The 23,332-nt window shown below is 44.8% G+C and overlaps 1 protein-coding gene across 2 annotated transcripts in view; it reads right to left on the minus strand.

Moving 5' to 3' along the window:
* Positions 1–23,332, minus strand: part of RFNG (RFNG O-fucosylpeptide 3-beta-N-acetylglucosaminyltransferase) — a 142,567-nt gene that overhangs the window by 6,080 nt on the left and 113,155 nt on the right. For both annotated transcript variants that reach the window (XM_085617562.1, XM_085617563.1), the window contains 2 exons: positions 22,561–22,646; positions 21,608–21,773 (listed from right to left, as the gene is read on the minus strand). In XM_085617562.1, coding sequence (XP_085473688.1) covers positions 21,608–21,773; positions 22,561–22,646 — 252 coding nt within the window. The remainder of the gene's footprint in view (positions 1–21,607; positions 21,774–22,560; positions 22,647–23,332) is intronic.

The following is a 23,332-nucleotide window of genomic DNA, read 5'->3' on the forward strand; positions in this document are numbered from 1 at the left end:
GTATTTGGCAATTTAAAATCTATTGTGAGTGAGACGACCAGAGTTTTTGGTGAGAAAAATAAAAATAATTTATAATCAACCATTAAAATGGGATACATCGCAAAAGCTAGAATTCAATTACGAAGCGGTCAAACTTTCCAATGCCTAATAATCCATAGTGCAGGAACTAAAAATTATCAAACCACGGTCATCTCTATACTTCGTTGTGTATTTTTTAAGAAGGTCCTGCAGAGCTTTAACGTATTCTTGCCAATTCGAGGGAAATCGAATACATTTTGTAGGGTTCGTGTGGAATGACGAATCTGTCCGAAAGTGCACCGAGATGCAGTCAATGCAAAACGGTTTCTAGCAGCACCAGATGAATAGTCAACAGATGCGGTGTGTGTAAAGAGAGTGGAGAGAGACAAGACACAAACGTACAGTACTCTCACCATTTAGTAGACTCCCCGTAAGAGGGCCCAATACCTTATTTACAACCACCAAACTTGTAAGGGCATGTTATGTTAGTTGCATTTTAATGCGCACAGCTGCTCCAGCGAAGGAGCGTCCTGGCGCAGGGAAAGGTAAACACAACACAACACTAGGTCCGGTAACAAAAAGCAAACAATAAAAGCTAGAAACAATTAAAACAGGAAGGTTTTCAGGGCCCTGCGGAAAGACATTAGGTCATTCGAAAGGCGGATTTCCAAGGGGAGCGCATTCCAGAGGGTTGCGGCTTTCACGCGGAAGGAGCGACCCCCCATCCGACTAAGTCTGAAACGGGGGACGACCACCAAGGACTGTCCAAGGGATCGTAGTGAGCGGGTAGGGACATAGGGAGAGATCAGTGTATTGAGTATTCCGGGTGCCAACTCTCTCAGAATTTTAAAAACCAGGCAGAGAGCCTTGAATTGGATACGCTTGCATATCGGGAGCCAGTGCAAGGACCGCAGGGTGTTAGAGGTAGGGCAGGTTCGAGGCAGACCAACCACCGCCCTAGCCGCCGCATTCTGGACTCGTTGTAAGCGAAGAATCTCGGCTTGGTTCGCTCCTAGTAGGAGAGAACTGGCGTAATCCAACCGCGAGATGATCATTGCTTGAATGACCAGCTGTCTTGTAGGAGCATCGAAGAATCGCAGCAGGGGTCTTAGCCCGCGTAGTACTCCAAAACAGCAGGCCGCCACTCTCTTTGTATGAGTCACAAAGCTTAGCGTGTGGTCAAGCCATACTCCGAGATTCCTGAGTTCCAGGACAGGGGCCGGCACTGATCCCAGCTCTGGAGGCCACCATTCGTCCCCCCAGTGGTCCGCTTCCCTTCCAACGATCATCACCTCTGTTTTTGACGCGTTCAGCTGGAGACAGTTGTTATTCATCCAGCTGGCCACCTCTCTCAGTCCACTTCGGAACCTGAAGGCATCCTGCTTGGCATCCCCGCTGATCGTAACCGCCAACTGAGTGTCGTCAGCATAGGAGACCATGGTAAGGCCCCATTGCCTGACGGCCTCAGCCAGCGGCTGCACGTACAGATTAAAAAGCGTGGGACTCAGCGAGGAGCCCTGAGGGACCCCCAGGTCCAAAGGATGGTACTTGGACTGAAAAGGAGGGGTGGCAACGCAGAAGGAGCGATCACTGAGGAAGGAGCGGAACCACTGCAGAGCTGAACCACAAATGCCAATGTCCTGCAGGCGGTGTAGCAAGATGCGATGGGAGACAGTGTCAAAGGCAGCGCTCAGGTCTAGTAAAATAAGCGCTGCCGTTTGACCTGCATCGAGCACACTTCGCAAATGCTCAACCATTGCCAGAAGGGCCGTCTCAGTGCTGTGGCCAGCACGAAACCCATTCTGCGTGGGATCCAGGACATTCACAAGGGTCATATGCTCCGTGAGGGCCCGATTTACATGGGCCTCCATAACCTTGGCCGGCCAAGGGAGCAAAGATATAGGGCGGTAGTTTTCAGGTCTCGATGGATCCAAAGATGGTTTTTTTAGGATCGGGGAAACCACCGCTTGCTTCCATTTGGCAGGGACCAGGCCAGAGGTTAGGGAGAGGTTAATCAGGGAGCACACTGCTGTGCGTCCCTGAAAAGCAACGTCCCTGAAAAGAGCAGATCTTACCGGGTCTGCAGGCGATCCAGACTTGACTCGCAGGGCCCACTTTGCGAACTCCTCATTGGAGATGGTAGGAAGGGAGTGCAGCGATGGACAGCTGCTAGAGCCGCTCCAGGGAATCACAGGAGACAGTGTGCTTGGAAACGCCAGATAGATCTTCCTGACTTTATCCAAAAAGAAGGTGGCTAGGGCTTCACAGTGGGCGGTGGAACTGTCCAACTGTGGGGGAACTCTCTTTGCCATTAAGTCTTTTATGGTTTTAAAGATGGTTTTAGTCGGGTTAAGGCTATTTCGAAATTCGGCTGCGTAAAACGCCGCCCGGGCCCTGCATATAGCTCGATGGTAAAGCTTAACTAAGGCCAGGTAGATGGATTTCTTGTCGGCATCGTACGACTTACGCCACACCCTTTCCGCCCGTCTGCAAGAGGACTTCATTGCACGCAGCGCGCTGTCATACCAGGGGCTAGCCTGCCGGGGACTGGACTTGCTGGAGATGATAGGTACCAGGACGTCCAGCGCCCTGGTAATCCAGTTACAGAACCGGTCATAGCCCGAGGTGGCATTCAGCAGGGGACATAATGGCTCAGCACCCATGATGCGGTGAAGGTCCTCTAACCTAAGTTTGTTCCAGTGGCGCCGGGGTATCCGCAAAGGAGGCGGTATAGTGGGATTGGCAGGGAGGGGAAGCCAAGCAGACACCAGATAGTGGTCAGACCATATCACAGGATCAACCGCCACAATCCGAACATCAGAGAGAGTGGTAAAAAACGGATCAAGGGTGTGGCCGGCCACGTGTGTAGGCTGAGAAATAAGCTGGGTCAACTGCAAAGCCTCTAAATCGGCCAAAAAACCACTGATGGCCAGAGACTCTAACCTATCAAAGTGGAGATTTAGGTCGCCCAAGATAGAAAAGTTTGCACAGCCGCTAGCCAATAGGCTCACAGCCTCCGGAAAGGCACCTCTAAAAGCTACATCGCTGTCTGGAGGGCGATAGACAACCATCCCTGACAGCGAGAACTGAGGGCTGATGGAAACCTTAAACAGCGCACTCTCACATCCAGCAATCTGCAAGACCGTCCAGGTACATGTAAAGGCGGATCTGATAAATAAGGCGATCCCTCCACCTCTAGAATGGCGGTTAGATCTGAAGCATGAATAGCCCGGAGGACAGGCAAGATTGACTATGGCGTCATCAGTATCTTGTAGCCAGGTTTCAGTTACAGCCAACAGATCTGGTGTCTTATCCAAAATGAGATCAGCCACAGACAGATGGTGTTTCACTAGAGATCTGGTGTTCAGATTTAAAAATCGTAGACCAGATCCCAAGCTACCAGGCAACGGAGAGAGACCAGGAGGAGCTCGTGGGGCGGGAGAAGTGGCGAGCTCGCGAATACCTACAGGCTGGTCCAATGACCATCTGTTGCAAGCACACTGAAACGGGCCACACAGCGGATGGTGGGGTGTGGCAGAGCAGCGTGGGAGAGTATCTCTGATGGCAAGAAGCGAGGCACCGGAATACATAATCATCCTGACAGGGCGACAACTACGGGCACACAAATATACACAAAGTAAAGATAAAAGATAAAATCCCCCGCGTACCGCGCGTACTTAGCGCGGACGGGCGCAGACGGGCAGACTCTGGCTCGACTCCGGCGCGAGTCAGGCGCTACCGCTGCGCGTCACCGCTGCGCTAGCAGAGTGAGCTTTAAATACCAGCTCACCTGGGCTACATGAAGCGCTAGAGCGCTGCAGCAAGTGGCACAGGAGGCAGAGACCACCCCAAGATGGCGGCCAAGCGCCACGAAGAAACTACAAAACCGGTGAAATTCCGCGAAAAAACGCGGTGGGGGCACAATTTAAAATGCAGGTATGAGGCCAGAAACAGTTATACAAATAAAACGAGGCTCCAAACAAAAATAGTGAAAATGTCAGAAACGAGCTTTAAAATCAATAATAAGCGCAGCGCGCTTAAATGCGACTAGTATAGCGCATGCAGGCACCTTTCCCAAGGGAGGACAGTGGGAGAGCTCGCCTTAAATACCAGCTCACCTGGGCTACATGAAGCGCTAGAGCGCTGCAGCAAGTGGCACAGGAGGCAGAGACCACCCCAAGATGGCGGCCAAGCGCCACGAAGAAACTACAAAACCGGTGAAATTCCGCGAAAAAACGCGGTGGGGGCACAATTTAAAATGCAGGTATGAGGCCAGAAACAGTTATACAAATAAAACGAGGCTCCAAACAAAAATAGTGAAAATGTCAGAAACGAGCTTTAAAATCAATAATAAGCGCAGCGCGCTTAAATGCGACTAGTATAGCGCATGCAGGCACCTTTCCCAAGGGAGGACAGTGGGAGAGCTCGCCTTAAATACCAGCTCACCTGGGCTACATGAAGCGCTAGAGCGCTGCAGCAAGTGGCACAGGAGGCAGAGACCACCCCAAGATGGCGGCCAAGCGCCACGAAGAAACTACAAAACCGGTGAAATTCCGCGAAAAAACGCGGTGGGGGCACAATTTAAAATGCAGGTATGAGGCCAGAAACAGTTATACAAATAAAACGAGGCTCCAAACAAAAATAGTGAAAATGTCAGAAACGAGCTTTAAAATCAATAATAAGCGCAGCGCGCTTAAATGCGACTAGTATAGCGCATGCAGGCACCTTTCCCAAGGGAGGACAGTGGGAGAGCTCGCCTTAAATACTAGCTCACCTGGGCTACATGAAGCGCTAGAGCGCTGCAGCAAGTGGCACAGGAGGCAGAGACCACCCCAAGATGGCGGCCAAGCGCCACGAAGAAACTACAAAACCGGTGAAATTCCGCGAAAAAACACGGTGGGGGCACAATTTAAAATGCAGGTATGAGGCCAGAAACAGTTATACAAATAAAACGAGGCTCCAAACAAAAATAGTGAAAATGTCAGAAACTAGCTTTAAAATCAATAATAAGCGCAGCGCGCTTAAATGCGACTAGTATAGCGCATGCAGGCACCTTTCCCAAGGGAGGACAGTGGGAGAGCTCGCCTTAAATACCAGCTCACCTGGGCTACATGAAGCGCTAGAGCGCTGCAGCAAGTGGCACAGGAGGCAGAGACCACCCCAAGATGGCGGCCAAGCGCCACGAAGAAACTACAAAACCGGTGAAATTCCGCGAAAAAACGCGGTGGGGGCACAATTTAAAATGCAGGTATGAGGCCAGAAACAGTTATACAAATAAAACGAGGCTCCAAACAAAAATAGTGAAAATGTCAGAAACGAGCTTTAAAATCAATAATAAGCGCAGCGCGCTTAAATGCGACTAGTATAGCGACTAGTATAGCGCATGCAGGCACCTTTCCCAGATGGCACTGATCATGTTTCATGAAAAATAACAACTCCATGAATTGCCCTGCACTTCAACCCACATTACTAACCTTAGGCGTCACTTCATAGGAATGCTGCTTCGGTGCATTCGTGAAAAACTCACAAAAAGATTAAATCCAGGACAATCAAACCACTTCCGTCTACCTATTTAATGGGCCGGCTAGAATGACGCTCAATAGAAGGCGGAGGATCAAATGCTGCTGTAATTCAGTCAGCGTATCTGCACTGTGCAGGAAACATTTTTTTTTTGTTTTCACTCAACTGCAATTGAGGATTTTACACGTTTGATGGTACATTGTTAACAGGGCGAACCTTCTACAGGCCCAAACGAAATATCGGCTAGGTTCTCCGAAAAAGCCGCATTCTCCTGGCACTCTCGCGAGCTGCGCAAGAACAGCAGCATTTCCGCCATGTTGTTGAGTTCATGGAAAGCACAAAGGCAGTTGTTATACCAAGGAGGTAAATAAGTACTTTAAGTGCCTGCACTTTACAATGCCACGGCGCCACGTAAAAATACAGAATTATCGCCCTGCTCCGCTCCTGCCACGAAACATCTGCGCTCTATGGTAACAGCCCGCAGTTCCTTTAGCAGCCGAGCCGAACGCGCTCGTGGCGATGTGAGAAATGTGACGAGCTCTTTAAAATAGGTACCTGCTTCTGAAGGTCCTTTCAAAGCCTGCGGGGAGAAATGTAGAGCACAGCTGGCTGCTTCTGATACTGTGGTCTCAGATTTAAAGGGCAGGAGCCGAGAGCAGGGGGAGAGGACAAGCACACCACTGCCTTTCTCCGAGGCGAAGCAGAAATGCTTCGGAGAAAGGCAGCGGCGCATTCGGATTCGGGGGCGTGTTCTCCTCTTGCCATTGGCTGGAGGAGATAATCAGAAAAGTTGAAAAAAAAACACGCCCCCGAATCTGAAAAGGACGGGGCCTGTTCGGAGTGACAAAGCTCTTCTCCAATGGCTGGCCAGCATTCAAGAGGCCAGCCAATGGAGAAGAGGGGAGAAGAGGGGCGGGTTCAAGCCCCTCTTCTCCAAGTCATTAAATCTCGGAGCGAGACTGCGCAAGCGCAGCCTTCGAGCCGAGACCTAAAAACCTGACGGCTACACGGCCGACTGCTATAAAACATTTCTACCCCAGCTAACATCAACCCTGAAAAGGGTCTTTAACCAAACAGCAACCTCGGGGAGGGTCCCACTGTCTATGACAGAAGCGACAATAATAGTTATTCCGAAAGAAGGCAAAGACCACCAATTTCCGGAAAACTATAGACCCATATCGCTTATCAATGTGGACTGTAAAATATTCGCCAAAATCCTGGCGGCCAGACTGAACAAGTTCCTACGCAAACTAATAAGTAACACTCAAGTCGGCTTCATGCTGGCGAGCGACAATACACGTTTAGTCTGCCACGTACTAGAACAAGTCTCAGCGAGACAGACACCAGCAGTGGCCATAGCACTAGACGTGGAGAAAGCCTTTGATAAGGTGTCACGTATACCCATACGCAAACAACCCAAAACTGAGGAATACCACGATAGCGCTCTTAAAACTTGACAAAAAAAAATAAATGGAGGTCAGCATCAAAGGCTCCAAATCAGAAGCACTATGGCTGAACAACAATATCAAATACAAGGGGAAAAAACTCAGATTTGACACATGGATAGTAAAGGGCATCTCACACCCATACCAACTAGAAAAAAACCCAACACCAATTACATTCGCTGAACTGAAGACATCCCACCAACTAGAAGACCTAGACCTGTACAGATTTCTAAAGATAAAGACAGCACTAACAAAATCAAAAATAACAGACACCGTCCCCTCGATCTTCCAATGCGTAGCAAACATAAATAAATAAGGCCACCAAGCATCAAAACTATACAAAACACTACGACCCCTCAAGTCCAAACTCAACAACAAAACAAAGGGATACTGAGATAGACTTATACACCCCCCACTAAAGGAACAGGAGTGGGAAAAGATGTGGGCCTCAGCCACCCGAAATAAGATCACCCCAGTCCTAGCGCAAACCAAACTATGGCTGCTACACAAAACATTCTGGACCCCAGCCCGCCTACACACAGTAGGCCTCGGAGATAGCCCACTTTGCTGGAACTGCAACAGGGGGAAGGGGGAGCAGGAACACCTTGTCTTCCAATGCCCATCACTCAAGAACTTCTGGGATAGGGTATTTGACATCTTAGACAATGTCTTTAAGTGCAAGATTCCAAGGAACTTTGCCTCACTCACCACGGCGTTTATTCGAACCGACCTCCCCTCAGAAGGAGAGAGAGAACTATTGGACCTACTCTTGACAGCAGCGGGTAAACTGGAGCGAACAAACTGGAAAGACACCTCAAAAACATCCTACAAAGGTTAGCTCAACTGGGTCATCCATCTCAGGGGAGCGGACAACCTGGCGGTGCAATACTCCCCATGGAAAGCATCATCCAGAGGTTTATGGGAAGTTCTGGACAAAGCCCTGGTCCCGTACGAGCCGCCATAAGAGACCGCTATGATCAAGAGACCTGTCAAGGACCAGAACAAAACTACAACCAGACCAAGAGGGTATATACAGTTGTATCTCTGTCCTATCCTCCTCCTCGGCTTATTCCAATCGGTCCTGTACTTTCCTACTTTAGACCCATTTCTTCATAAAAATATAGCCAACAATGGGGGACTCGACCGGAAATGTACTCTATACTATTTTTTACCATGTTAGACCAAGGCCGGCGAACCCGGATAACAAATGTATGTATGGATAAAAACTTATTAAAAAAAAAAAAGTGGGGGAAGCATGCAAAGGAGGTGGGTCAATGCTTGCTCTATACACATTCTGTGCAGCTATAGACCGTTGTCTATCTATGCAAAATATCATGATGAAACTAGGTCCAGAAATTCAAACTTACTCAATTCTATATGTAGAAAGATACTTAATTTGTTTCAGCTGAATACATAAAGACATGGTTTTCATAATTGTAAGGTTTATTTGAAAACACCAGTTGTCACTCAAATATGTAATCTACTTAAACTAAGCTACACATGCCAGACATGGGGCTATGAGGATCCATCAATAAAAGTTTAAGTCCTAAACAGGAACAGTTAAAACCCCTTATTGTGTTAAGTGCAACAATACTGTCCTATACTTATAAAGACTGTCATAGGCCCAGTCATAGTGAAAGCAGCTTCCTCATGGGCTTATTAGGACTGTTTATTATTTATTTAGGTGAAAACGTATTCCAATATACCCAGGCAGAAAGAAATGACGTTTTGGACCAGAGAGGCTGAAAGCATCATTAAATCCTGAGAGATATTTAGGGCTGTAGTCAAAACATCACTAATGCAATGAATGCTAACACAGGAATACAATGGTATAAGGATAATACATCGAGATGTGAAATATTGTATCTGCTTTACAAATATCATAGTAAGGACCAAGATAGTTATTATTGAATTGAGTCTTTACATGCATTCAAATATAATTCTGAATGCTAGAAGTCAGAATAAGCAATTTTAAGAATGCAGTTCATTTATAATGCCACACTACTGGTATCAAGGGCACAGGCAGAGTTTGTAACCACAGTAAGGATAAATCAAATGTGGATGGAAAATAACATACACACTAATACATTAACATTGTTTTAGGATTGCAAAAACGTTTAGCATAGATTCCAAAAAGTATCATTTTAGAGAATACAAAATCCGTGGGTGTGGCTTGGACGCCGGGCAAGATGGCGGCGTGAATACGGAGCTCCGCGCCGAGGGTCTTCACATGGCTTAGCTCTGAGCGGAGAACACCTTTTTTCTAGAGTGGAGACATGAGTGCCTGACCTGGTATTGCTGTGGGAAGCTCCCGGTCTCTCCAAATGCAGACTCCTCCCTCCTTTCAGTGTTTACGGCGAGACGAGCTGTCTTCACCTATAACACTCGCCATTTTGAACTTTGAATTTTCTACATCGTGCTGAAGAATCTCCTCAGAAGCGCTCAAATTCTCAATTCCTGAGAACACCTGATGGCTACCTTCTCAATATGGGGAAGCAACTTCCTCTTTTGTTAACTTTCTTGAGGTTTTAGTGCCACTTCAAGAGATGTTATGCCATTTATTTATTAATGGCCGCCATTTTGCGATTCCTGCTTCACACTTCTTATCAACTGAAATAACAAGTGACTTTCTCTTCAACTTTTACCCTGATTGTTGACCTTTGGGTATCCTTCAAATTGCTGCTCTGCTAGCGCTACAAAAGTCTTTGGGTATTTTCAATTTTTCGCTCAATGACGACACTCTTACTCAAGATGTTTTTGAAACCCTCCTTTTCTGCACTCTAACTTTATTTCTGCTTATGCGCAGTAGTCACACCTATTCTAGTAAGAGCAAAGATGTTTTTGTGCCCTCATTATCCAGATAGTCCTGTTCTTATGGATTGACTTTCCTCATTACTCTTGAAGAACTTAGGTAACCGCTTTATGTCAATATTTCATCACTTTTCTTCACTCGCATGGTAATTTAGTTGTCTAAGAAAGTAGACTCTGACATCTTTGTAGAACTGAGACTTCCATCTTCTCACAGTAAATTTGATTCTATTTTGTTCTTCTTTGGATGTTCAAAATTGAATACTGCTCGCTAAGTTCCCGCTGTGTTTTCTATAGGAAGACTAAGAAACCTTAAGCGCACTACTTCCTCCAAAGCTACTGCACAATCAGACTCTGACTCCGCTCTCAACGATATGGAAGACATTTCTCCTCAGAAACCTGATCATGCGTCAAGCACCATTCCAAAATCACATCTCTCAAGTAAACTACCTGCAATTTCCACCAAGCGACCCAAAAAGACCCTCCTTCTCCAGTGAACTCATCCTCGGCCTCCATGGATATAATCCTTGAGGAAATTCGTGCTCTGAAACCCTTTCTTGAGGAAACCAGCAAAACCTTGTAGCATCTGGATGGTAAATGGTCTTCGCTGGATTCGCGTATGCTTATTGTGGAACAGAAAACGGATGATTCCCTTCAAGTCTCGTGCTCTCGCATTTCCTTTCTGGAGTCTGAGATAGCTCTGCTTAAGAAGCAATCGGAGGATTTAGATAATCGAAATCTTAGAAATAACCTTCGAATTTATGGTCTCCCAGAGAATTCAGAGGGTTCCATCCCAACAGTCTTTTTTTCAGACATTCTTGCCTTAGCTCTTGTATCTATCTACTACTTCTCCTCTCAATATTCAAAGGGCTCATAGGCTTGGTCCCAAGATCTCTGCAAAACCTCATGGAGTCATCATGTTTTTTTTGGGAGGGCCATCGCTTATTTTTCCCTCAAGATGTGGCTAAAATTACAGCCAATCAGCGGAAAAAATTCCGTGATCTTCGCCCTCAATTGCGTTCTATAAATGACAGATTCAGGCTTATTTATCCCTGCCTCTTCAAGGTCACCTATAAGGAAACAAGACTACCACATTCGACGATCCGGCGGTATCGCAGTATTTCCTTCGTCAACATGGAGCTGGCGCTATGGATACTTCAAAACCTACTTGATTAATTATCTTACTTCACCTTGTCCAATTGTTTTCTCGTATATGCAATTCCCTGATCGTTGTTTGGCATGTATTTTTGTTATGACTACTGTAATAAGATGTTTTATCTACCTATTTTTCTCTCCTTTCCCTTTCTTTGAATGTTCTATTTTATCTATATATCTTATTCCTTTCTTATACAGGTGTAATTCTTTTTTGCCGTTATCGCGTCCCTTGTGGTCTCCCTCCTTTTGTTGAAGTCTCACCCATGGTCCCTCCGAGGGTTCGGCGGAGCCCTGATGGTGTTGTCGCCGTCTTCCTCGGGTGTAGCCATTCCCCATTTCATCTTGTGTTGTAGGTATGTTTTTCAGTCGTCATTTGTATGACATGTACGGTCTTTTTGTTCTCCATCTTATCTCTCTTTCTAAGGTCTCTTCTCTCCACGGTCTTTTGTATTTTTTCTTCTTTCTTCCCTTTTGTCTTCTTTATGAAACCATACGACTATTTCTTCTACATTTTTCTGTTCTACTCTCTCTTTTTTTAAGTCTAATTTTCTAAATCATTCGCTCCATTTCTCTCGCCTTTCCTTCTCATTCACTTCTCAAACTCTCATTCGTGCTCTTGTAAGCATAATGTTTGTTCATACTTTTCTCATTAATTTACATTTCGGGTCACTACCTGGAACATTAAAGTAATGAACAACCCTATTAAAAGGCAACGGGTACTGTCTCATCTAGCAAAACTAAAAACCGACATTGCTTTACTTCAAGAATCTCATATCTCTGATGATGAAGCTTCCAAGTTGAAAGATGCTAGGTGGGTCATGTGTTTAGTTCTCAGTCTTTAAATAAGAAAAATTGAGTTTTTATTTTATTTCATAAAAAACTGCATGTTTGTTGTTCACCAGGAAGCGGATACTGAAGGTCGTTAGGTTATTGTGTGTTTTTAAAAAAATATATATATTTATTAGCATTTTCTGAATTGCAATACGAAAACATTCTCCAGTAGAAAGAGGGGAGAGGAGTTGGCCTAACGGTTAGGGCGCTCGACCTCTGACCTGGGGGGAACTGGGTTCGAGTCTCGGTAACGACGCTAAACATCCTGTGATTCTGGGCAAATCACTTAATCTCCTTGTGCCTAACAAAAAAAATAAATGAATGTGTGTCATCATGTAACGTAACTGGTGCTATGTAAAGCGCTCTGATACCTGATTGGATTTAGGTCAAGTTCGCGCTATATAAAACTCAGCAAAAAAAAAAAAAACACATTGACATATTCAATTCGAGATCTGTATCATATTCAAATAGCAGTGACGGACATTCAAATGATTATACTATACACCAGTACATCTCTGGGAGGCCCTTCCACTCCCTTCATCCGTATACCCACCGTAGGAGATTATTGTGAATCAGAGAGTGGGAGTCCATAATGTGCCAGCCATAGATTCCACATTTTCCAAGACTTTTTGGGACAGCCCTGTGCTTTAATAAGTCGTATTTTCCCCCATACATATCCATAATCTTTTTCCATTGAACCAGGGATGTAATCGTCATCGCCCCCCATGCCTAAGCCAAGTCACGTTTCGCCACCACTAATCCCAATTGGAGCAAGATTAACTGTCGTTTGGGGAGGTCAATTTCAGTGGCCATTCCTAGCAGAACAAACTGGGGATTAAGCGGAATCGTCCCTCCCAGAATATTTCCTAGTTTCTCCAACAAGTTAGCCCAGTACAGCTGGATCTTTGAACAGTCCCAAACTGTATGGAAGAATGTACCCTCTTACGCTCTACAGCGCAATCCGGTGTCTCCGCCCTCCCTATATGAAGCAGTCGTGCTCTGTCATAGTATACTCTATGCAGGAATTTGAATTGAATCAGTCTAAGCTGTGATTTAATGGCCACCTCTTGAGAATACATCAATGCCATTTCCCAGTCTAAGTCCTCCATTTCTCCCAACTCTGATTCCCATTGCACCCGCAGCTTCTGCAATGTGTCTGGCTTAATATTAATTATCGTTCTGTATGTCCATGAGACCACCTTTTCCTCTAACTCCCCCATCAATAGTCGTCCTTCTAAGGGTGCGTATTCAGGGATGTCGGTGGTGGCTATGTGCTGCGCCCGCCATGCATGGACCAGTTGCCGGTACTTGTAGTGTTGGGTTGTGTTCATATCATATTCAGCCTGAAGGTGTGGGAAAGTGTTGGGTTATTGTTAAACTTCTTATAGATAAGATTCCTTTAGTTATTTTTAATGTTTACGGCCCTACTTCGGTTGGTAAGGTTTTCTCAATAAATGTTTCTAACAAATTACGTACATATGATGATGAGTGAAATTATAAAACAGACGGTGGCAGAGTCTGTTGGGAGCTGCTTTGATGCGCGGTAAAGCTAACTGGGTCACTAAAGCGCTGTATTTCTTGTAAATTGTACTTTTTAGCAGTTTTTAACTCACTTACTCTCCTGATACTTGTACAAACTCCTCCACGCCCCGGTCCGTCACGGCTTTGCAGTGCCGATTGAACGGAGGGTAGGAAGGAAGGAATAGTGCTTCCGGTCTCCCGGTTCTGGACCAGGTTTAGCGGTCTAGTGTGGAGGCGGGATGGGACTACTTAGGGCGCTTGCTCAGAAGGACGCGCAGCGGCAAAAACAGACGGTGGCAGAGTCTGTTGGGAGCTGCTTTGATGCGCGGTAAAGCTAACTGGGTCACTAAAGCGCTGTATTTCTTGTAAATTGTACTTTTTAGCAGTTTTTAACTCACTTACTCTCCTGAGACTTGCAAAAACTCCTCCACGCCCTGGTCCGTCACGGCTTTGTAGTGCCGAATGAGCGGAGGGCAGGAAGGAAGGAATAGGGCTTCCGGTCTCCCGGTTCTGGACCAGGTTTAGCGGTCTAGTGTGGAGGCGGGAGGGGACTACTTAGGGCGCATGCTCAGAAGGACGCGCAGCGGAGGCGCGCAGCGGGCGCGCCGCCAAAGGCAAGCCCGTGTGCGCCCGTCCGCGGCCGGCCGGGACCCGGGGCCAGAACCCCTGCCCACCTTCTAACCACTTTTAGTTATACCTCAGATGAACTTCGCATGATGTGCCCCCCCCCCGTAAACAACCTATGTGCACATAGCATACAGATGGGTCCCAAGGTGCAGAAATGGGCTTACTGTCCTTATTCACTGGTAAGATAACAGGGGGACTTCTTAAAGGAACAGGACTTTCAAATAATACTAGTCAATTGCAGATCCCTAAATAAGCACAAACTTGAGTTATACGATCTTGTCATGGATAATAAACCGGATATCTTGCTGCTAACTGAGACATGGCTGAACGAAGACTCCGCACCTGATATCCTCGAGGCACTCCCCCTGAATTATGGGATCCTAAGATTGGACCGCCCTATTAACAGGGGGGGTGGGATTGCGGTGATCCATAAATTAGCAATAGAATGTGCCCTGGAAAGGGTGGCAGTAGAGGCCAGTGAGGCGGGTCTCTTTACAATTGCAGCTGGCAGTTCCCATGTCATTAAGGGTTTGTTGATATATCGACCTCCTGGCCCAATCTCACAGTTCGCCACCAGTCTCAGAGAACAAGCTATACAATTAGCACTGCAATATGCCAAGGTGCTGGTGCTGGGCGACCTAAACCTTCACTTTGACGATAGGGATAATGTCCAGGCACAAGAGCTCTGCCAGGAGCTGGCCGCACTTCATTTAGTGCTCCAATCCACTCTCCCGACTCATCAGCTCGGACACCTACTTGACCCCATTTTGGCCAACTGGGGTGAACTCAAGGTGGACACTCCGATTCCAGTTCCATGGTCAGATCATTATATGGTTCCCTTTAGCTTCTTGATTCCCAAAACCCACATTGTGCTAATATCAGACACAGGCAAACCCCAGAGAAAGTGGGCCAGCTTCTCGGCAACCAAGTTTAATCTTGCTTTAATGCAGGGGGGACCACCAGGGGGGAGTGATGTAGAAGCGGACTGTAGTGCCTTAGAACAACGTATTAATGAGGCGCTTGACAAGGTGGTGCCCTGGGCCCCCAGTGCTCCTAGGAGACAGGGTAGATCTGCTCACTGGTTCAACGTAGAGTTGAAGGTCGCAAAATCCTCCTGTAAACGTCTGGAACGTAGGTGGAGAGTAGATTTTTCTGAAGATAAGAAGACCACCTATAAGACCAGTCTCAAGAACTATAATTCTCTAATAAGGAAGACGCGAGCTGCATATTACAATACAAAAATCGAACTAGCGGAGAACTCTTCCTGAGAGTTGTTTATGATCTTTAAAGAGCTATCAGCTCTTGACAGAATCTCTCCTCCCAGTAAGGGTTCAGTCGAGTCATGCAACCTGATAGCTGATTATTTCTCCGATAAGGTAGAGAGAATCTACTCAACCTTCCCGGAGGAGGTTCGTAAGGGGAGGTCCGATAAGTTGGGAGCTTGCAACATGAAGGCGGCTTCTTGTCTATCAAGCTTTAACTTTCCATCTTTGGTCGACCTCCAAGCCTTAGCTTTGAGCATCAAGTCAGGCTCCCCGAAAGATCCTATGAAACCAAGAAATATGAAGGAGAGTATGGACATTCTGGCTCCCTACTTTAGACACCTCATTAGACTCTCTTTTACTACAGGCATAGTCCCCCAAAGGTGGAAAGAGGCAGTGGTTGTGCCCATAAAGAAAAAACCCAGGATCAGTTGTAGCCAGTTGGAGAATCTACGACCGATCTCACTCTTACCTTTCGTTGCCAAAATTGCGGAAAAAATGGTAAATGATCAACTAATACGGCCCATGAACCAGGCCAACCTACTACACCCCACGCAATCGGGTTTTCGGGCTACATACTCCACAGAGTCGGCACTGCTTTTCTCCACTGAAACCATCCGCAGACAGGTCGATGCAGGACAGATGGTGGCGCTGATCCTGTTAGACCTTAGCGCCGCATTTGACACAGTGGCACATCCCATTCTTCTGCAGCGTCTTAAGGAAAGTGGACTATCCAACTTGGCACTGAAATGGTTAAGCTCCTTCCTCCAGGACAGGAGCTTTCAAGTAGCCTAAGGACCGTACTACTCCAAGAACATCAGGTTGGGGCAGGGGGTTCCCCAGGGCTCTATATTAAGCCCTACGCTTTTCAATCTGTATATGGCCCCCCTGTCCGGAAACATCGAAAAATACGGCATCAGTGTCGTGTTATATGCAGATGACACGCAGCTTGTAGTATCTCTATCCCAATCTCAGGAGGAAGATGCCGCTAACTTCTCCGCGTGCCAACAAGAACTTACGGTCTGGATGGCTGACAACTGCTTAAAATTAAACGGTGATAAGACCAGAGGTACTAATTGTGGGTAAGGTTACCACGTTATGGTCTCCCAAATGGTGGCCACAGACCTTGGGCACCATCCCCGCCCCTAAGGAGCAGGTAAAGAACCTGGGGATGTGGCTGGACTCCAAGCTCTCTTTTGACCACCACTCCAGGGCGGTTGCTGGTAAGTGCTTCGGCATAATGAAAGGCCTCCGGAAGGTCCTAGACGTGCTTCCAGTATCTGCCAGGAAAACCCTAGTCCACGCACTTGTCACCTCTCGTTTGGACTATGGGAATGCTCTCTACTTGGGTGCCAGTAGCAAGAGCATTCAGAGACTACAATATATTCAGAACGCGGCTGCCCGCCTAGTCCTGATGCTCGATCCACTCTACATTGGCTCCCAGTTAAGGAAAGAATCCTATTTAAGACTCTATGCATCAGTCATCGAATCCTGACGAGGAAGGGTCCGAATTACCTTCATAACCTATTGTCCCCCTATACGCCTACCAGGGCCCTGCGTTCCTGGGGTGCTGGGCTGGTTCAAGTCCCAGTTATAAAAAGAATAAGAATGGGGGGCCGATCCTTCCGCTACCTGGCAGCTAAACAGTGGAACGCACTTCCCTTGGAACTGCGGATGGAACTATCCGAAAGCAAGTTCCGAAAAAAATTGAAGACTTGGCTATTCCAGCCATAAGCGCTCTTTCTTTCTGTCTCCCCCTGCCTCTTATCACACATTAGGTTGGCTACACTAGGCCACAGCGCGGGGACACACTAGTTAGTGTAACCAGGCGCTTTACAAACTCCTTTATTGTTATTATTATTATATTTGGTGGTGACTGTAACCAAATTCTTGATCCCATTTTAGATAGGAACTCTAGAGTTAAGTTTGTACCCTCTAAAATGCATTCACAATTTACTTCCACAGTACGACACAATGAATTTGTTGACATTTGGCATCTTTGCCCTCCTGATCTTAGAGAATATAGTTTTTATTCTGCCCCACATCATTCAAAATCTCGTATTGATTACCTTTTCCTCAGCAAATCACTGGCCCAACATGCCATTCAACCAGAAATTGGTTCAATCTCAGACCACGCCCCTTACTTGCGGATATTGATCTCATCCCTTTTTCACCTCACCAGGGCAGATGGCGTTTTAACAATTCGCTACTCCTTGACCCTAATTTCTGTCAAAAATTCAACTCCTTTGACTCTGAATTTTTTACTATTAACAATTCCCCAGACTCTCCCTTTGTTATGGTATGGGACTCCTTTAAAGCAGCGGCCAGAGGTTTTATTATAAATTTTGTTTCACAAAAGAAAAAAGCCTTAGAAAGCCAATCATCTCAATTACTTAATCCAATTAATCAATTATAATATACATATCATCATTGTAATAATGAGCCCTTTTTGAAAAACCTTATCGATGCTAAACTTACTTTTAATAAATTATCTACAGAATCGGCTTCCAACTACCTATTGAAAAGAGGCCCAAACAAAATGGGGAAATTACTAGCTAACTACTTGAAAGTAAGAAAGGAAAGAACAAGAATAGAGTCTTTGAAAGGTCCTACCGGTACTCCCATTTTTAAGGATGAAGATATTTTGAATGAATTGGATTCCTTTTACAAGAACCTATATACTCCTGAATCGTCACCAGATCAATTTGATCTTCTTACCTATTTTCGTTCCATCCCCTCTTCCCCTTCTAATCACATTGATTTTGAGTCTTTAGGAGTTGATATTTCTTTAGCACATATATCCCATGCTATCTCAGTGTTACGTCGTGGGAAGGCACCCGGACCAGATGGTTTTACCATTTAATTTTATAACCATTTTGAGAAAATTATTTTGCCTAAACTCTTACTTTTATTCCAATCTTTCTCTGATGAAGGATCTTCTTGGGGCTCATTTCAGGAAGCTTAATTCCTAAGGAAGATAAGGGCCATTCTCTATGTAAGAACTATCGGCCCAATTCTTTAGTTAACACTGATTATAAGATCTTTGCTAAGATTTTGGCTCTTTGTATTGATCCTATTTTGCCTGATCTCATTGGCCCTGAACAATCAGGTTTCATTAAAGGGAGACTGGCTTCTGACAATTCTCTGGTCTTTAATGTTCTAAGGAAGTCTTTTTCCTTGGCTCACCCAATTGCCGCGATCACCTTAGATGCTGAAAAAGCATTTGATAGGATTGGTTGTGATTTTACGTTTCATGGTTTGAAGTGGGCTGGCTTTCCTCCCAATTTCATTGCTTTAATTTCTTTATTATATTCAGGTCCCCATGCTTCAATTTTTGTTAACGGTAAAACTTCTGACTATTTCCCCTTATATAGGGAGGGGGGTAAGACAGGGTTGCCCTTTATCTCCCTTATTATTTGTTATAGCATTGGAACCTTTAACTAAAATTAGACAGGATGACAGCATTACAGGGTTCCATTTTGGCCCTCACCAAGTCAAAATGTCAGTCTACGCCGATTACATTCTTCTATATTGTTCCAATCCTGAAACTTCTCTCTCCCTTTCTTCAACAGGTAGCCTCTTTATCACAGCTCTCAGGTCATTGTCTAAATGTGAAATTTTACCTTTTAACATCTTATGTCAGAAACATCTTTTTGAGAATACCGTTTTTTCTTGGCAACCAATTAAAATCAAATATTTGGGCTTGTGGTTTACTCCTTCAATACCCGATACATTAAAGCTAAATTTTGATGATATTACTAAAAAGTTAAACAATACTATTAGTCGTTGGCACCCCCTTTTCCTTTCTTGGTGGGGTCGTTTAGACTCAATTAATATAAATGCTCTCTCCTCTTATATTATATACTATATATATACACTATCTCTAAGATCCCTATTCACATTCCTGAGTATTATTTTAAGAAAATGGATTCCACTTTGATAAAATTCCTATGGAGTGGTAAAACATCTCGTATAGCCTTGTCCTAACGGAGGTCTTGGATTTCCTGATTTGAAAACTGATCTTTCTTTATATCCTCCTCTTTGGTTTAAAATGGAGAATTCTCTTATTACCCCTTTAGATTTCAAGATTTTTTTTATCATTTACCTCCAACACTGCTTCCATACACTCTCCTGTCATTTCACACTCTCGTAAATTTTTGACTCCTTTTCCATCTTCATCATATCCTTCTACTAGTTCCCTTCATCAATTACCAATTTGGCATAGTAAATTGTTAAAAGTCCGTAATCGTTCTATATACTGGAAAACCTGGAACTCTAGAGGTTTAAAGTGGATTTCTCAGCTTATATTTAACTCTCAACCCCTCACTTTCTCTGATCTCCAATCTAAATGTTCTTTACCTTCGACATCTAGATCGCAATATAATCTTTATCCTTCTCTTATCCAATATCTCCATAATTTAGTTTAGAGAAAGCAAAGCTCAGTCCCAATCAGAAAGCTCCTAAAATGTAATTACCCAGAGCAGGTGCGAAGAAACATAATGCCCAAAAAAGAACCTCGATTTACCCGTGAATGCTTACCTAGAGAGGGAGAGCTTCAATTTACACTTCAAGTACTTCTCATTTATATGACCCAATTTTCCTTTAGTAACCCATGTTTACAGTGCTGTGAAACTGCTGCCCACAATGAAATCACAAGTAAGTTTGTTACAACAATTAGCTTATCTAGCCTCTCCGGCCAGCCCCCATCAAATCCAGATGTCACCGCCGCTGGGATTCAACGAACAGAACTGAGTAACCCCGCCCAAGAAAACTCTATTTTAAAGGGCAAATTAGAGGCCTAAAATTGTATTCTGTAGTAGAGAATACTGGTCATGTTTTATTTATAAAACACATTGCACTGCAAAAGTGAAATATATTATGTCTGGCGTTCAAGAACATTGTCCCATAAACAATTACAGAAATCATGTACAGAATGACTTAAGAGTTCACCCCAATTTGAGGAAAAAATGGTAGATCATAACTTTTGCGTGCCACACAGAAATTCTGATTCTCGCATGTGGCAAATTGCACTACTGCCCTTCCTTTGCCTGTTCCGCCAGCTAACAAGAAAGAGGAACAAATTATATGCGTCCATCAAAATAATATTGCTTAATCATGAATAACTGCACCAAAGAGAAAAATGTTTGAATAATGTTTGAACAATGTGTTGCCGGTACCGGCCGCCCTATTACGATACGATCGCAGTGAAAGCGGTCGTAAAATGCTTTTTTCTACTGCAGCTTCTGCTGCAACCCACAAAAGGGCCACAGTAGAAAAAGGCATTTAACCAACATCCATTCACCGTGAGCCAATGAGCGAGACACCATGTAGTGCTTGGCACACGGTGCAATTATGTGTGTGTGTGGGGGGGGGGGTGAGTACCACATGTACCTCCCTGGCCACTTAGCAGTGGCCTACGGTGGACGGGGGCCCTGCTTGGGGTGCCCCAAAGTCCCTTTCCAGCAGTCTTTTCATGGCGGTGGGAATGCCATGAAAAGACATTCGGAAAGGGACATCGTTATCCTGATGGCAGAGACCGAGCAGGCACGCCTCCATTCAGGATCACGATTCTGACTGCCGCCCCAGACGGGATCAGTAGATCCTTTTGGAGGCGGCAATAGCTGTCCCCCGAGATTCAAGGGTCTGTTCACCTGCATCACAATGCGGCAGAAGGCCTGAAGGGCTGTCTGTCGGTGGGACCGTCACCGATGGCCTGTCTGTGGTCCCACCGGCATTGTGATGATGCCCTATGTTTTTAAAACCGCTTGTTTCAGCAATAATACCAGAGTATGGTATAAATGGCTTCCAGTATAGTTCAAACAAAACCACTGAATCTTTCAAAGATTTTTTTACCTTACAGAAGGAATTACACATCGCCCCGAACAAGGACGATACACAGAATTTAAAGTAATCTTTACGCTTAGCAGAATTTAAAATGCATCTTTACTTATTGCCCGGACTTTCCCGCCCACCAAAAAATAGGCACGCTTTGGGAAAAGCTGTTCTAGAGAACCCAGTTTGTTCACATAGTTGCCACAATCTCAGAAGAAAAGCTATTTACTTTCTGATGCTAATGAAATACCTGCATTTCTTACATTAGCAATTGTGAATTAAACACTGAAATATTGTTAAGTGAATGTTCTTGGAAGTGCCTTTCTGCCTCTATAAAAGACCAACGATTGTGTTCAATTTGTGGTGCCTGCAATGCTAAGGTTTCACATGACCTCTCCTACCTCACACACTTGTAAAGTATGCCTTTGAAAAGCATCACAGCGTTCAAGTTTGTGGTCATGCTAGCACCATTTAAGGTTTTTGGGAACTTGATATGCCATCTTTTGTATAAAACATCTATAGAAAGTGGATCAAAGAGACCGCAACAGGAAGGATGGGAGAAGAGTAACAGGAGAGTGCTGGATTCACCTGTTTGAGGACAGTCTGCAGGGGAAGTCTCTGCAGGTTCTCCAGATGAGAATGGAATAAAGGGGTGTGATGCATCTTCACGCCTAACAGCCCCTCTATGATATAACCGATTGTGCAGTCATCTGGGAGGCGCACCATCTCTGCGGTGGTGATGAAATTACCCATGCTGAAAGGAGAAGGCAAAAAAAACTGTTTAGAAACAGACTGAAAATAAGTTTATAATGGATCGTTATTCCCCTTCCCCAGATAATCTTGTTTCTACAACCTTTTTTATGTTTCGCCTACAGAATCCATGTGCTATCTGTGAAAGCTTTTGTTCTTAAAAAAAAATATATATATTTAAAAGGGGCTTAGAGCCCGTTCATTACTTACCTTTACTTACCACGGGTTGGCTCCCAAGTCCCTCTCGTTTCTTTACTTACCATTGGTCAGTGCCTCCTCCTCCTCGCCTCAGCTTGCTCCTGGAACTTTGTGTGTCCATGACATGGAGCATGGACCAAGTGCAGCTTCCTCTGTCCAGTGTCCTTCCACTAACTGCAGGCTCATGCAAGTACTTTTTTGTTGCTTTTGGACATCCAGTCTTAATGAATGCATGTCCAAAAATAACTCCTTTATCCCGCCCAGGTTTCTCCACCAAAACTCCACCCTTTTCCAGTTCTCTGATGTGTTACACCCTCTGACCCCCCAACACCCCTCCACAGTTTTTTGTTTTAACATGCTGCACAGCAGCGCAGGCTGCTGGGCAATATGGATTAAAAAAACAAAGTGTTATGACAGTCAACAGTGGCTGAGTCATAGCACCTTTTAAAAGGTTACTTTAAACCATGTTACACATGTTAGCTTGCGCTGCTGTGCAATATATAAAAAGAACAAAAGAAAACATTGACAAAGTTAATAGATTTTGATTGGCAAAACCCTGAATTTCCACCTTCTCAAAACAGAATTTTAATTACCTGGCCCAAGGACTCATCTTCAGAGCAAGCCCTCTGCTGATACAGAAGCCGGCACCTCCCGTAGCAAACCAGAACCTCACAGACGCCTGGAAGGTCAAGTAAAGAAAAGTAAAATGAAAAGGAGTTTAGATTGTTAATGCTTTCCTACCCATGACAGCAAATGCCTCTCACACACAGTGACCACCTCAGAAAATGAAACATGGCAATGGAACCAGGACAGGATAGCCTGAGTTTGAAGGGCAGCAGTGATCATCAGTACTAAAGGAAGAGGGTCCAACGCCCAGGGTGAGTTATAGGGCTGACTTTACTTGTGTATAAAATATTTTGTCAAACATTATTTTATCTACAAATGTAGACATTTCTTCAAAACAGTTTTATTTACATATAAACAATAAAACAATTCTCAAATGAAACTACTGACACTGGCCAATTTAGAACTGGACGGAATAGGTAAACACAAGGAAACGCTCACTTAATAAAACAGGAATGAGGTAGAGGAGAGGAAAAGAGCTTGATCAATCACATCCTTCTATAATTGTTTAAAAAGACCACAGGTTTATCTAAATGTTTAAAATGGAACCCCGGTCTTTGTTAAATGTGGATTTAAAAAAAATATGTTTGAGCTTTTTTCCTTCTGGAATTATCACGATGTTAGTGCTGCTTTTTATTTTTTACTATTAAAATATCTGATCTATATTTATCAATAATAGTCAAATAAAATGTAATGGATTAATTTGAGATAAATTAAATTCCTTTAAAAAATATATATTTT

This window comes from Triturus cristatus, chromosome 7 (genome assembly GCF_964204655.1).
Source record: "Triturus cristatus chromosome 7, aTriCri1.1, whole genome shotgun sequence".
Classification (NCBI taxonomy): domain Eukaryota; kingdom Metazoa; phylum Chordata; class Amphibia; order Caudata; family Salamandridae; genus Triturus; species Triturus cristatus.